The 15309-nt window shown below is 46.3% G+C and overlaps 1 protein-coding gene across 4 annotated transcripts in view; it reads right to left on the bottom strand.

Annotated features, from left to right (window-relative positions):
* CLEC16A (C-type lectin domain containing 16A) overlaps nt 1-15309 on the bottom strand; it is a 105509-nt gene that overhangs the window by 56048 nt on the left and 34152 nt on the right. For all 4 annotated transcript variants that reach the window (XR_008597969.1, XM_054993187.1, XM_054993189.1 and 1 more), the window contains exons 13-18: nt 12168-12290; nt 10905-11014; nt 8120-8164; nt 6888-6938; nt 3967-4095; nt 1472-1592 (exon numbers count right to left, since the gene is read on the bottom strand). Coding sequence is in view for 3 of the 4 variants with exons in the window: in XM_054993187.1 (XP_054849162.1) it covers nt 1472-1592; nt 3967-4095; nt 6888-6938; nt 8120-8164; nt 10905-11014; nt 12168-12290 (579 nt within the window). In the remaining variant the exon portion in view is untranslated. The remainder of the gene's footprint in view (nt 1-1471; nt 1593-3966; nt 4096-6887; nt 6939-8119; nt 8165-10904; nt 11015-12167; nt 12291-15309) is intronic.

Below are 15309 nucleotides of genomic sequence, written 5' to 3'. Positions count from 1 at the left end.
ACTTATCCGTTTTTCAGAAACATCCACCTACACAACGAGCAATCCTGTTCCACTTTTCAAAACTTGGACCAAGACATGCAGATTCTATGTGAATCCTCCAACAGTGCCTCATTTAGGATACTTTGGGTGCAGCAGCAAGGTAAGAGGTCAGAGAAAAATAATGAGGCTGCTCACAACAGAATTGCTGAGGCAGCTCAAGCTTCCGTGTTGCCATGAGCCCGGGCTTCATGGGCATCGGCTCTACTGCTTGTCCAATCCAGCCAATCACAACAGGACATGGTCTCTGGAATTCATTGCGGTAAAAACGACCAAAAAACTTCTATTAACGTGGATGGTGTGTGCCAAGATGGAATGAGGATACTACTTTTTCCAGTATACGCTGAATTTGTTATGAAAATAAAACACAAAGCATTCCAAGAATATCGAGTGGCTATTTTGAGGCATTCATGACTTCCAGTCAGTGTTATTGCAGAAACAGCTTTACACTCTTCCGAAAAACAGAGAGAGACAGAACAAAGAAAGCACAGCTAGCCAACACCATCTAAGCCAAAGAAGATCCCCCCCCATCTCCCCTAGCCTGGAAAGCCAACTGCCTTACCATCAAATCCCACCAGGAAGCCCACAGCAGATGCTACACACGCCCCCAAATACATTCTCTCTCCCCAAGAGCACTCAGCTCTTCTTTACAGTTAACACTTCTGCCAAGACAGACCCTAAAAATTTTTGAGACTCAATACAGAGGCTTAGGGAGACTATGGTGCAGTGGCTAGAGCATCAGACTGGGATCCGAGACAGCCAGGTTTGAATCCCACTTTGTCAGGGAAGCTTGCTGCGTGACCTTGGGCCAGTCACACTCTCCGCTGACCTATATTATGGGGACGTGGTGAAGACAAAACAGTGGATAAAATGGTGGAGAATGATGTGCGTTGCCTCGGGGTCCCCCACAGAGCAGAAAGGTAGGGTGTAAATGAAGTACATAAAATAAACTGGCTGACTCTTTACAATGGCTCAACTTTCAGAAAAGAAGTGGTTCAAATGAATCTTCCAAAAGCTTCCTGCTTCTGGGGAGGGGGAGCAAGGAGAGAGACAGTTTGGTGTAGTGGTCAAGAGTGTGGGACTCTAATCTGGGGAACCGGATTTGATTCCCCACTCCTCCACTTGAAGCCAGCAGGGTGACCTTGGGTCAGTCACAGCTTCTAGCTCTCTCAGCCCCACCCACCTCACAGGGTGTTTTGTTGTGGGGATAATAATGACATAGTTTGTAAACTGCTCTGAGCGGGTGTTAAGTCATCCTGAAGGGCAGTATATAAATCGAATGTTATTATGTTATTAAAATGTGAAAACAAAAAGGTGGCAAAAAGTCCCCACAGCTCCGTTCGCAAGTGAGTTTCCATTGCCTTGTTTCTGAAACTGGGAGCAAAAACGGAGAACGCCACCAAGGCTACCGCTGCCTGTCCGGCTGGCTACTCACTCAAGTCCAGGACATCTTCGGTCTTAATCAGGTCCTCCTCCCGCGTCAAGGGCAACTGCGTCTCTGGCTCCTCCCGGAGTTGCAGTGACAGGGAACGAAGCATGAAAAAGACTCTGATGGCCTGCAGGAAAAAAGAAATGAAGCTGGTCACCGAGGAGGGGGGTGGGGGTGAGGAGAACGTGCCAACGTGAACCAAGCAGTAGTATGATTTCACCAAGCAACTGCCAACGGGAAAAGGTAAAGGAAAAGCAGGACTCCTGATCTCTGCCCAGCTCTTGCCCCCTTCAGTCTTTTCTTTTTTTGGTCTGAAGTTTATAATAGCTACACCCAAACCCAAAGCCTGCAAGTATGCATGCAATAAGAAGGCACTGTGGCCAGAATCCCAACTGGCAACTTTTAATTTTTACACTGTGCATGTCTATTTCATTTCTTTTTTTTTTAAGGCACACTTTTTTTCAAATATTGTTGACTCCAACTGGTCCCATCTACCACAGACAACCACCCCTCCCAAGGTGAAGACAAACGTGGGAGGGAAAGCACACCCTCCTCGGGTTACGATGAACAGCCACTGATTTCATACTGTCCCCTCTCATGATACCAAAAGGGCAGGATCTAAAGTTTTCAATGTCTTACATTTGGCAGATGGGAGGTTTGCAAAGACCACAGGGGGCCAAGGCAGAGTGGACATACAGAGCTACCGACTGGTCAGCTGACAGTCCATGCTGGGCTGGGTAAGGGGGAACGGTACTATCCCAGTATTACCCAAAGACATTTTGTCCAACAAGTCCTGCAATAAATATTTCAGCTAAGATGAAAGGAGAGGAAGGGAAAGGTGCTCAGGGAAAGGAAAGGTCAGAGAGAGAAACAGGTGAAAAGACCCCTCTGGAACCAAGTGAGGCTTCTGTTGAAAGTGCCTTGCTTTTAAAAAAAAAAATCCACCCCCTCCTCTTTTCTGCTTTGAAGGGCACCTGCCCGGGAAATATCGGGGAGCCTTCCGCTTCTCATGCATTTTCAGTAATCCATAGTAATGAGTGCTACATATAAGAGCAGAGAAAGCTGTAGTTTGTGGCTTTCTACAGGGAACAGATTAGCCAAATACAGAAACAGTTTTTAAAACTTAAGTCCATTGCTCTAATTTTTAAAGAGCAGACTAAGGAAGAAACAGGGGCACCACCACTCCTATACATGAAGAACAAAGGCAGAATAAAATGAATGTTTCGATCACTGGACTTGCTTTCAACACCCTCTAAGCAAATTCTCTGAATCAGGATGGACTTCTCAAGGCTTCAAAACAGAAGCAGTATGTGTGTGTGCAGACTTCTGGGTGCGCTGACATGTTATTCTGAGCCAATCAGATTCACCTCAGATGAATCAAAGTTCTGTTCTAGGAAAAAGTCTCTGTGTGCTCTTCCTAGAAGTTACTTATGTGCGAGCAAACCAGAGATAAAAGATAGGAAACTGTGCTGTTGTGATAGGGCAACATAAACACAATGGCTTAGAGAAGGGTATGATAGCTGGCATTTCCAAGAACGTTCTTAAGACCCAGAAGGTGTTGTTGCTGTTTTATTCTTTCCTCCCAAAAGATATAAAAATTCTATGAATGCTGAAAAAGAACAAACAGATCTAGTGAGAAGTAGGAATGTGTCACTGGTACAAGGTGAATGAATGGTGGTGCGTTCTCTGTGCAAAAGTAACCAAGTTCAAGTTGTTCCAAAAGAAAACAGATTGCTAGAGAACCAATCATAAAGTTCACTGACCAACACCAGAGCATGCTTCAGACACAACAGCTACTTTCAAGATGCATCAAGGCAAAACAGAACTTTTTTGATGTCTCTCTCTCCAGGGAATTGCTCTGCTTTCACAGCATGTCTGGAAAGTTGCAGGAAGTGACTGGAAAAGACTCGTATGGTTCTGAGGTACGGCTGAAATGGGGGAAAGAGAAGCCTCCAATTCCCAGCCAGATGTTTCTCCTGGCCTTAGCTGAGTCAGAAAATAATGGTGCTAGCTTGTAATCCTCCACCCAAACATATCAGAGCAGGGAAGATGATCACGTACCTTCCTATGTTGTGGACTGCATCTGGGGTTTCTTTTGCATATGGAGTTACATAGCTCTACTTTGTCTCCCTTTTTGTTGACTGTTACAGCTCCTAGACCCCAAATGCAATTATCACTGCTACCACGTTCTCTCCCCTCTTTACAATCAGCCCCTTGAAAAAGGTTGTAAGGTAAAGGGAAGCTATACGTAGCTATCTTTGCCACTGACCCCATCTCAGTTGGAACAGGAAGGAAGGAAAGCTTGTTGCTACCAATTCCTCTGCCACAGCTGCCGCCGCATCCTCTCTGGGATCCCAGAAGCAGTGGCAGATCCACAGTCCCTTCTGCCCCGCGTGAAGATGGGCAGCAGTCCAGTAGTGATCACAGCACATGTGGCCCCTTTTTCCTTTTCTGTCCATCCCCACAATAAGAGCTGCCCCCCCCCGCTCCCCGCAAGTCACCTTGCGTGTCCTTTCCACATCTCCGCACGGTAGTCTCTTTACAAAATCGATCCCAGTTAGTGGTGTCCCCGTAGGCGGAAGCAGGATGGAAGCATCCATCATCAGGTACTCCACATTCATGGGCTTCAGCTGGAAAAGAAACCTCACCATCAGCACGCAATATACAATTCCAAACATAAAACTGCGATGCATCAACCCCTCCCCAAAAAACTCTGAATGGGGCTGCACAAGAAATAAACTCAAAGCCCTCTTGGACCCAGGGAACAAACTGGATCTTGGTTCTTTAGTTCATGGGCAAGTAACCCCCTCTCACCTCCACCCCACACACATTGTAGCTTTTCTTCATTGGTTGTTGTAGATAAGGGGTCCCCAATGTGGTGGTCTGTGGGCTTCATGGAACTCACATCTTTCCTGGTACCCCACCAAGTAGTTTTAAAAAAATGAGTGGGGGCAGCTGCTCAGCAAGGCTTCTGACAGGATACTGGAGATATGATTACCTGAACTTATTTTTAAAAAGTTGCTTCGGCGGCGGCAGCCACCACATCATAAGGTTCTTTACTGTGTTCGTGTGTATATGCAATAAAATATTTTTAAACAATATGTTCATTTTAAACGGCACTCTGTTAAACAGAGCTGCCTAAAAAGTGGAAGAATTACTATTAGAATTATGCACGACCTCACAAGGGGTGTGCAATCCGGCGTTTATATAGCAGGATTTATGCTGACTCAGCATAATCTGGCTATGCCGATTCAAATGAGAGAATCCCAAATCAGATCTGGGATGCCGGATACTGATGGGCATGATTAAACTCAGTTTGTTTGGTTTAATCTGGAAAATGCTGCAGGCTGAATTTTCCAAGCCTTTTTTCCCCAGACATTGTTTTTTTTTGGGGGGGGGGAGGGGGCAAGATCATCTCCTGTGGCTTGTTGTACCCTCATGGCTCCCCATGCTCTTGGCTGGCTCCTCTCCCAGCCTCTCTGCCAGCTGCATCCTTTCCCCTGCTGGCCTCGTGCCACTCTCCAGCTGCGGAGCTTGCCACAGAGCTTTAAGCCACTTCGCACGGCTGTCGTCTGGCTGCTGCTCTGCCTCTGCTGCCTGCTTTTCTCCACGAGGGCTGTGGATTCCCATCCCACCTCCAACTCCCAGCTTCAAAAGAGTCCTTCAAGCAGCCACCAGCTGCCTTTTAAACTCCGCTGCTTGTCCAGTGAGACCCATCCCCCCCTTGCCTCAAGTTTGGGATTCCTGGGTTTGACATTGATTCCCTTGCTGTAGTTTGGTTCTGTTGGTTCAGCTTGTATGGGAGTGGGACTTGCATTGGGACTGGCTTTTGGCCAGGGGTTGCCTTTGTTTAAGGGTCCTCTTTGATTAGAAAGCCTTGGAAATGTCACCCCCATAGCAAACAATGGAGAGTGGCGGGGGAGACTTTGTTTAGGGGCCCTAAGAACTAGCCCACAGGATCCAATCTTCCTGAAACCTGGTGGGTATTTAATGGACAGGAAGGAGTAGGTTCCCTGCAAGTTTAGTGGAGTTTGCTGGAAAAATGCCCCATTGTCTGTCCCTTGGATAGCTTTCCCCATAGGGAATAACGGTTGGATAAATTCAGGATTCTCTAATCTTACAGAAACAGATGACAGAATCTGACCCAGAGTTTTTATGGTATCTCTGCTACCCAGATCCAAATTGAACCATTTTTTTGTGTGCAAACCCCTAGACCTCACTACCTGGCATTTTGCGGTTGGCTCCATCTCCTGCGACAGCCATTTCATGGTTGGCTCTGCTGCCTGTGACAGCCGTTGTGTAGTTCTAACCACCAACCTGTCTCAGAACTCTAAACATGCTCACAGACTCAAAAAGTTTGGTGATCTCTGTTATACACGGAACCTGTGTTTGCCTGGCTTCTGTCAAAGAATGGTAAGAAAGTACGGGCAACACACCTCTCTCTTCAGAGGACACTACCCCTGACAGAACGCCATGCCCGAGTTGACCCTCCTGCACTCTTTTCCTGCTCCCACTGAAGTCCCACCTTCTCACCCCTTGGCTGGATTTCTGCTGCTGCTGCTGGCTCAGCTCTTTCAGCCATGCATAAAATAATCTTATCCTTTCACTGTACTTCCAAACACTTTGTGAAAGAGTCCTACATGCAAGGATCTCGGCTCTGTCCACTGAAGACATGCAACACCTAAATGGAACCTATTTCACAGAGTGCTATTCCTAACTCAATAGAAAAAGAGCTGTTAATTACAGACATTTTATAAATTGCAAATTGTTTTACAATGATATAATGACGACACGATTCTTTTCAGTTGCATCTTGAACTCTTTATTTCATAAAGGTAGTAGAGGAGGGACACAAACACCTGCTTCAGGCAAGCCTCAGATCTTCGGCATGCCTAGTGCAGTTCTTGAGAATGTTACTGGGAGATCTTTCCAGGAATGCAAACCGCTTTCGAAAGTCTGCTCAGTTTCAAAAGTTGTTTGCCACCTGGTATTGGGAGGTGGTGGTTTCCTGCTATTTGAGAACTCTTTACCAATGCCCCTTGGCCACATGGTACAAGTTGTATGGTTCTTCCAACTGGGTCCTGGTTTCTTTTCCAGGAAAGAGTTTGGGCAGCTGAACTTTATCAACTTGGAACTCTTCCATTTGACAAAGAGCATTAGGCGAGATGGCACTGACAGATATCTTACTATGAGTTAATTATGACATTTTCTTTCTGTTACGTAAATAACTTGACATGCGTTCTGCAAGCCCTATGGAATTCAGACAAATAATGCATAAATCAATGGGCTCTAAACAACATCCATACATTTGGTGCCCAGCCCTAGAATATTTTTCTTTTTAGATGCAGCGCCCCAAGACGATTCACACTAATGTTCCAGTTGCTCTACAGCCCTACAGCCGTGGCCATTTTCACACTACTTACCGTCATACTCCTATATTCATCTTCAAACATATCCAGAAAAATTTCTTCTCCCTTTAAAGAAAAGAAGACAGTCATCTCCATCCCTCCATAATAATTCTGTTTCTCATTAAATGGTGGTCTGGAAGCCTCAAGAAATGGTACATCTCATTGTCCACCAACCTATAATCTTGGAGGAACTACTTTTGATCAAACTAATAGAGACCCAACACTAATTTCTTAAGTTTAATTAAAGTTTTCTCTCTCTCAGCATAAGCCTTTACAGTCAGATGCTTATACGTCCCAATGATTTGGCCCATCTGGCAGCAGCACTGCTTTTGAAGTAGGCTGCCTAAATGCCTGGAAAGTCACATGTCCATTTCCGTCTCATTTGTAGCTTTCAGGAATTAAACAAACAGGCATCAACTGGAGGCCAGTTCATGCTTGAAGCAACTGGTGGTGGAGTGCCAGAGACTACCTGGCAAGTTTGCTGCGCTTAAGTTGGCACGTGGTAAGTTTGCCACATTTAAGTTGGCACCTCCATGCACACCATCACCAAGATGCCTATGATTACAGCTACACATGGTGCTAGCTGCATATACTACACCTACATTGCAGTGTCATTTGTGAGCAGGCGACAACTTCACATGAGCCTTGTCAAGTTGCCAGCCTACCAGTGGCCCTCCTCCATGCTCCTGAGAGGACACACCTTAGGGCCACCTTGTGCACAAGCCTGCCTTAATACCACTTTAGAGAAAATAAAGAATAATGGCAGACAAAATCCAGGGAAGGAGGCTGCTTTCCCCTCCCCAAGAGTGGCGGATAGATGGGGTCTGCAGTGGTTTTCTGTGGGTGGCCTAACTGCACTGTGACATACCACACAGTGTGCTTTGTTGCAGGACAGATCTTCCCCACAGAGATCCCATGGAGCACTGAAATAGGGCCTCCCTCAGGCCGTGCTCCACGGAGCAGAATTCTCAAAAATTGGCTACAAAATTGGTGCTGGTTGAACAGGTGTGGCTCATGACCTCTACACTGATGGACCTACTCTGATGAAAGAAACAGGTGCATCAGACGAATGAGACCTGCAAACTCGGCTCTGTGCTGTTAAGCCAGGGGAAGAGCCACGCATGTCCCCTATTCAATTGCAGCTTTTCTGTAAGACTCTCGTGGCTGACCTGAACACTCTCCTAAGGACGGCTTCCTCTACCATCCCTTCTGTTAGCTGGTCTGGGATAGTTATAGCAAGAGAATACCTTATAAAAACGCCGCAGCAGGTGGACACTTTCTTCTCTTGCACCCTAGAAGGAACAGCAAATTTCTCAGTTCAGACTCGCAGTATTTCCCAACCACGGTTTCATAGAACCCTGGGGTTCTGCAAGGCATTGTCAGGGGTTCCATGAGAAATCAAATTCAGTAATACTGCAAAAAAATTCCAAATATTCCTCAAGATACAACAGTTATTAAGGTTATATTGACTCTATATTACAGGGTTTGGGTGCAGTGCACAGTTATTACGGTTTCTATATACAAGGTTATATTGTGTTTGTGTTCATACTGTATTATTACAGATCACTGACAACACACATTACAATAATTTAGCAGTAACTGAATTGTGCTCCCTACTATCAACTTTTTCCAGCCTGTAAACATTTTTGTACGTAGGGGTTCTTCAGAATTTGAAAAATTAATCTAGGGGTTCCTCCATGGGAAAAAAAGGTTGGGAAACACTATCTCAAAGTATGGTTGATCACCTTGGGCTGAATGGTGAACTACCCCCCCCCACACACACCCTGCCCCAAACAAAAGGTTATGTGCCCTAATCAACTCTCATTTGAGCTACTGTAACGTGTTCTACAAAGGGTTAACCCTTGAGGGTCGTTCAGAAGATATAATTGGTTCAGGATGCAACAGCCAAACAAAAACATTTGGTGTTAGTCAGGCCTTTTTTCTGGGAAAAGAGGTGGTGGAACTCAGTGGTGGAACTCAGGACTGCACAATGATGTGCTGGAACAAGGGGGGGGGGGTTAAAGTTTAAATCACCCTCAGCAGAAATGTTCACATGGCCGATGGCCCCGCCCCCTGATCTCCAGACAGAGGGAAGTTTAGATTGCCCTCCGACCTGCTGCAGAGGGCAATCTAAACTTCCCTCTGTCTGGATATCAGGGGGCGGGGCCACCGGTCATGTGACCATTTTCAAGAGGTGCCAGAACTCCGTTCCAATGCGTTCCAGCTGAAAAAAAGCCCTGGTGTTAGTTGTAAAGAGTAGACAGACACAAGTTCTCTATGAGCTTTGTTAACTGGCTGAATGGCAGGTGCTGGTGATCACTTTTAACACCCTTTCTGGCTTGAGCCAAAGACATCCTATGCCCACATATTCCTTCATGCTCATCAGAATTTTGGGGGGATAACTGATTCAATAATCCATATTATATCAAACTGGGGGCCACTCCCAAGGGATCTCTTGTTCTTCTGGAGCCAAAGTAGACATTATGTTGGTCAGAAGTTGGGGCCCGGGTGCCTGACCTGACTGTCACACAGAAGAACAGGGGAGCTTATCTCACAAGCACTCTGTTCCACTGCACAGAGGGGAGGAGGGGAGGCTTCCAGATTATGCTGTTTTTGCCAGCAGAAATGGTTGCGCGGGGGAGGGGGCACCCACTGGCAAACAGGGCCCCCTGCAGCCATTGCAACTGGCAAAAGCAGTGCAGGAGGGAATCCTGAAGTCCTCCCCCTCTGCAGCACTCTGCGGCCAAATGGAGTAATGGAGCACTTTCAAAGTAAGTTCCCCAGGCCTTTCATGTAATGAGCCGGGTCAGACACCCATGTCCCAACTTGTGAGGCACAATGTCTACTTGTGCTCTTGGGTTCTTGATAATTAAAGATACATGTTACGAGGTGCTTATTTGCTTAACACAGTATTGTTTTTAATCTCACATTAGATCAATAAGGAAACAATGTACACAGTTAAAAACTTGCTCTGAAAGCACTTGTTTATAAGCAAGTCAACAATCTAACAGAAAAGGAAAGACTCAGCTATCAAGAAATGGGTTCCCAGTTATTCAGAAGTGACAGGAATTCAAAGGAGGCAGAAGTTCCAAGGAATAATTCCCCCCACCCCTCACCCTGAAACTTTCTCTATAAAGAAGGTTAGGAGACAGAAGCAATTCTCATGGCCCTCTAGTGAGGCTGGCGGAGAAACACTATCAGGTAGGGGTCACAGCAGTGGTGCAGCCTATGTTTGGCATGCACTAAGTCCCACAGGAGAGTGATGAAATACCTGCTATCAAGTCAGATCATTGGCCTTTCAAGGTCGATCTACGACCATCAGCAGCTCTCCACCATCTCTGGGGGAGATCTTTCACATCACTGCAGCTGGAGATGCGGGAGATGCTGAGGACTGAACCTCGGACTTTCGGCATCCAAAGTACAGGCTGGGCCACAGCCCGCCCCAGGTCCCTGGACATCACTAACTAATGGATCTTGGGCTAGAAGGGCAGAGAAAGACCTCTGCCTAAGGTCAAAGCCACACATGCACAGTGGGACATTGCACTACATGTTTATTTCATTTATACCCTGCCATTTCCACAAACGGGGACCCAAGCAGCTTACATCATTCTCCTCTCTTCTGATTTATCACCACAAGACAGGTTAGGTTGAGAAGGTGCAAATGACTCAAGATCAAGTAGCAAGCTTCCATGGCAGAGTGGGGATTCGATCCTGGGTCTCCCAAATCTTAGTCTGACACTCTGTCCTCTACACCATACCAGCTCTATAGCACTATAGTAATAACTCGTAACTCAGTTCTCCTGCATGGACAAGACAGTCCAGTTGCGCAGGAATGTCCGGAGTGCAGTTCAAGGGCCACCATTTCCAACTTGTACTCTCAGCTCAACTTCTGGGAAGCTGGCACACTTACTTGCAAAGCAAAGCCAACAGAGGTGACCAGTGGCAAAGCTCTACAAGTTAATCTGGATCAGCAAACTTGGGGCTGCAACAACAAAGTACAAGATTACAGGGGGGGGAAAACACCACACTCACTTCCAGACAGGCAAGGTGAACATCTTTTATAATACTACCATGTTTGGACAACACCAGCTGTTTCAGCAGCAAGCAGCCAAGCTCCAAGGTAGCTAAACGGATTCTGCCATCTACAAAGTGGGAACAAAAGGAAAGAGTTAGCCAAAAACCTTACTGCAAAATATCGATGATTGATTTTGTATGATGATGGCAATTTCAGCCTGATTCTAGGACGTCTGCTATGGGGCACATTTATGCAAAGACGATCCAAAGGTTTTTCACACTTAGCTGCAACACAGAACTGGAAAGGCACCCAGCTAGCTCCAAAGCAAAACCACAATTTGGCCCCACTTTCCATGGCTGGCCTTGTATATTCCCTTCCACACTCTTGGGAAAGCCGGTGACCCCCTTGCAAGAAGATGAAAACTTCACTTCTATGCTCAGCGCTCACAGCAAGGCATGCCAATGACTTATTTAAGTAGACCCAGGAACTGTGCCAAATGCACCAAGCATTTTTTTTTTTTACAAAACGTAAGACAGATCAAATTTCTACACGTTGGCACAACTTCTGCCCAAATTACACAAATTCCGTGCGTTTGCATGATTTTACAATTCTGTATGATTTACTCTGCACCTGCTAGTCACAAGGATGATGTAAGAGGCAAGGAATCCTGAAAGGCATTGACACGCCCCCCTCCCCCCTCTGAAAACTATATTCCAACCCAAGCCTCTGGGCTGCTTTTACTAGGCACTGCCTCACTGGTTTTCAAAGATTTCTTTGTACCTCTCTTATTTAAAAAAAACACAACAACAGTTGCAACTAACGCTGCCTTCTGCAACTTATCCTCAGGGCCATGGCAGGCACACAACTGAATACAGTGGAAAAGTTCAGCAAATGACTGAACTCGGAATCCCAATTTTCCCTTGCTCAATACTGAACTCTTTTCCAAAGAGCCATCTGCTCTAAGGCCTCGTGCCTGGAATTCAACCTCCCTCTGCACCTAGGGCTGTAGCCTGCCTCTGGCATCTAACACTAGATCTCCCTACTGCCCAATAAGAGCATGTTGCACTGAGCCCTTGCGCATGACAGCCTTTTGATTCCCTACTGCTGCGTTTTACAATGCCTGCAATGGCTGCTTTGTTTTTTTCAGGTTTCCAATTGCTATAACCTGATGGGGCTTCTGGCTCAGACAAAAGATGTATTTTATTACAAAGTAAAACAGAGAGGTTCCCCCCCGCCCCCTCTGGTTCACACAAAAAGACCCTATATGACGAACGTCTCACCTGGCTGAGCTGCGAAGTTCATTATCCTGATGAGCCTTTCTGCAAAAACAGGGTTGTAGGTGTTTTTCTCCTCTGCATCCTGAGCCGAAAGCTGAATCCTCTCCAGCGTCTCCTGCTCCATTCCTGCAAATCAAGCAGCAGCATTTATGGCAATCTGGCATTTGATGGCCAAAAGGGGCTTCAGAGAAACTGTAGAGCTGATGGAGAGAGTGGCACCAGTGGAGAGAAAGACTTGTTATGTTCCCAAAGCTGCCCACACAAGATACAGGAGGGAGGTGATGCAGCCAGAGACAAAGACCGCTGGCTTCACTGGCCCATCCTCAATTCCTGCTGGCCTCTTGAGAAACCAAATCCCTTCCAGCAATTCAACCATCTCCACTTCATGGCTCTGAAACCTTTTCATGCAACCGACACCTTTTCAGCTCATGATCTTGTAAGGACTGATTAAAACCTTCAGCAAGACTTTGTGAATAACTGAAGTTATGAAACAGGCCTTGTTGGATTAAAGTCTGTCTGTACAGGGTTGGCAGCATATTGGGGAAGGGATGGAATGGTGCTGCTGCTGATCTCTAGGGTGGTGGCAGTGGTGGAGAGTGCCTTCAAGTCAAAGTTGACTTATGGCAACTTATGACAAGAGACTAACAGAGGTGGCGTGCCATTGCCTGCCTCTGCAACCCTGGTCTTCGTTGGAGGTCTCCCATCCAATTACTAACCAAAGCCAACGCTGCTTAGCTTCTGAGATTTGATGAGATCAGGCTCACCTGGGCTACCCAGGTCAGGGCGATCCCTAGGGTAGCATCTTGATAAGAACACACACACAAGCATCTCCTTGCATTTCACTATTAGGTCTGTTGTCAACAAAGGCAAACCCTCCTAAGTCTGAAGATTCAATGAGAAGAAGGGGAGAAAATGATAACATGTGCTACAAGCTTGTAGAGAAAAGACTTGTGAATGAAGATGGCCCTTAGCTATTCACGGGTCTTCTGTCTAATGTAGAGGCGGGACTGAAAATGGAAAGCGCTCTTTTTACATCTGTCTACAGAAGATTCAGGAGCGACCCATAGGAATCCAAACAGGCATCTGTTGTGGCTTAACAATCTATGGGCATAACAGTGATTAAACCTTTACATTTCCTCATCACTTCTTTGCCCTTTTCTCAGAATGATATATATGGGAATGATTCCTCTTTTATCCTAACAGTCTTATGATGCAGGATAGATTGAGAAACCCACCATCAAACACCAGATACCAAATGAACATAACCAATCTACATTCAACGCCATCTGCTACACTGCTCTGCTTTCTGCGCTTGTGCATATGCACACATGCATGCATGCGTATTGAGGAAGGGAGAGGATTTATGGAACTGCTGACTTGTTTGAGCACGCGAGAATCATTTAAAGCTTCAGTACAGCGAGCAGTTCCTGTAACAGAGCAAAGCAATTTCTCAGAACAGGTTTATTCATGATGCCGTCCTCTACAATGCATGCTACAGTAACGACTTTTAATACTGCAGGAGTATGTGCAGAAAAGCTCATTGTCCATCCGCTAAATCTGAAAGAAACATTTCTATCTTTTTTTTTTATAATTTTTTTTATTTTTCATAACTACAAAACACTACACCAGACTATCACAAGGAAAGGGGAGAGGGAAGGGACAAAGGGGGGTGGAAAAGGAAAAGGGGGGGGGAATAAACTACAAACACTAAACACTACACTTCAATGTTTCCCTTCATACTGTCATAATACAAAAATAGCTCCATAGAATAATGATGGAGTGGTTAATCATACAGAGAATAAACATTTCAAATTCTGATTAAACTTTCCTCCCCCTTCTAGGTCCCGGACGCAGTTCTCTCTGTGCAACTGCTGTTGTGATGCTCTCCTCCTCCTCCCCCCCCTCCGGCTCCTCCTTTTCTTCGTTCTTGGTGCAGCAGAGTTCTGGGTTTTTATTCTCAAAATCCTTTAGTTGATCTTCTGATAATATCTTATAGGCCTGATCTTTATATCTGAACCATATTCCTTCCGGGAATAACCATTTGTACTTTATTCCATGGTCCCTCAGAAGAGCTGCAAACTTTTTATATTTAAAACGCCGTTTCCGGACTAGAAATGGAACGTCCTTCAAAATCTTGACTTTCAAACCCATAAAGTCCAAATCCGCATTGTATGAGTTATATAGGATGGTGTCCCGAATCTTTTTAGATGAAAAGTCAATAATGATCTCACGAGGCAACTGTCGCTTTGTTGCATATTTTGAAGAAGCCCGACGGACCTCCAAAATGGCGCTTTTAACCTCTTCTTTAGTCGTCCTCGCGGGTGTCGCCAGTAGTTCCGAGACCACATCCCACAGATCCTCATTTTCCTCCTCTTTCACGTTTTGGAGACGCAAAATTGTCTGCGTTCGTTCCACCTGTAGCCCGATCAGCTGGTTCTCCACCAACTTCAGCTCCTTTTTTGTAGCCTTCACAAGTGATGCACTTTCCAGAGCAGACTTTTCTGCCCCCCCCCGCTGCTGCCTTAATGGTTTTCACCTCGCTTTCAATTAAGCCCACCCTTTGATCAGTTTCGTTCAGCTTGTCAACAAAGGGTTTTATAGCTTCCACCACCGCCCTGCGCACCAACTCTTCGAGCGACTCCCCCTTCTGCAAGGTAGCCGAGATTGACTTACCGAGAGCGGGACTTTGCTTCTTTGCTGCCATTTTGGGGGGGGAGGCGCCAACAAAATTCTGGAACTCAACGAAGGGGAAGAGCGAGTCTTCTTCAGATCAACCTCTCCTTCACAAACGCTTGTAGAACAGAAGGGATTCGCTTGTTTACAGGCTTCCGCCTGTTTCTTTTACTTGCCGTTTCTCGTTGCCCGGCGGCACTCGAGGCGCCGCGCACATCTGCCGGCCTCCATAGGGACAAACGGGCAATTCCCCCCCCCCGCATTGATTTCGGGGAGTTCTTCCCGCCGCGTCCCGGACCCTGGCTCCCTCCCTGGGAGTCCTGGGGGCTAATCCTTGCGGATCAGCCGCCCGGTCAGGGTGCCCGGTCGTTTCCTCCCGGACCAGCCGAGAGGAGCGTCCGGCATGGCTGAGAAAACGAAACCGAATCCAGAAACATTTCTATCTTGATAGTAAGGCCAACACATTCATCTC

Source organism: Eublepharis macularius, chromosome 12 (genome assembly GCF_028583425.1).
Source record: "Eublepharis macularius isolate TG4126 chromosome 12, MPM_Emac_v1.0, whole genome shotgun sequence".
Lineage (NCBI taxonomy): Eukaryota > Metazoa > Chordata > Lepidosauria > Squamata > Eublepharidae > Eublepharis > Eublepharis macularius.
Note: the sequence above shows the minus strand (reverse complement) of the source record. Positions and strands in the feature narration are given on the sequence as shown.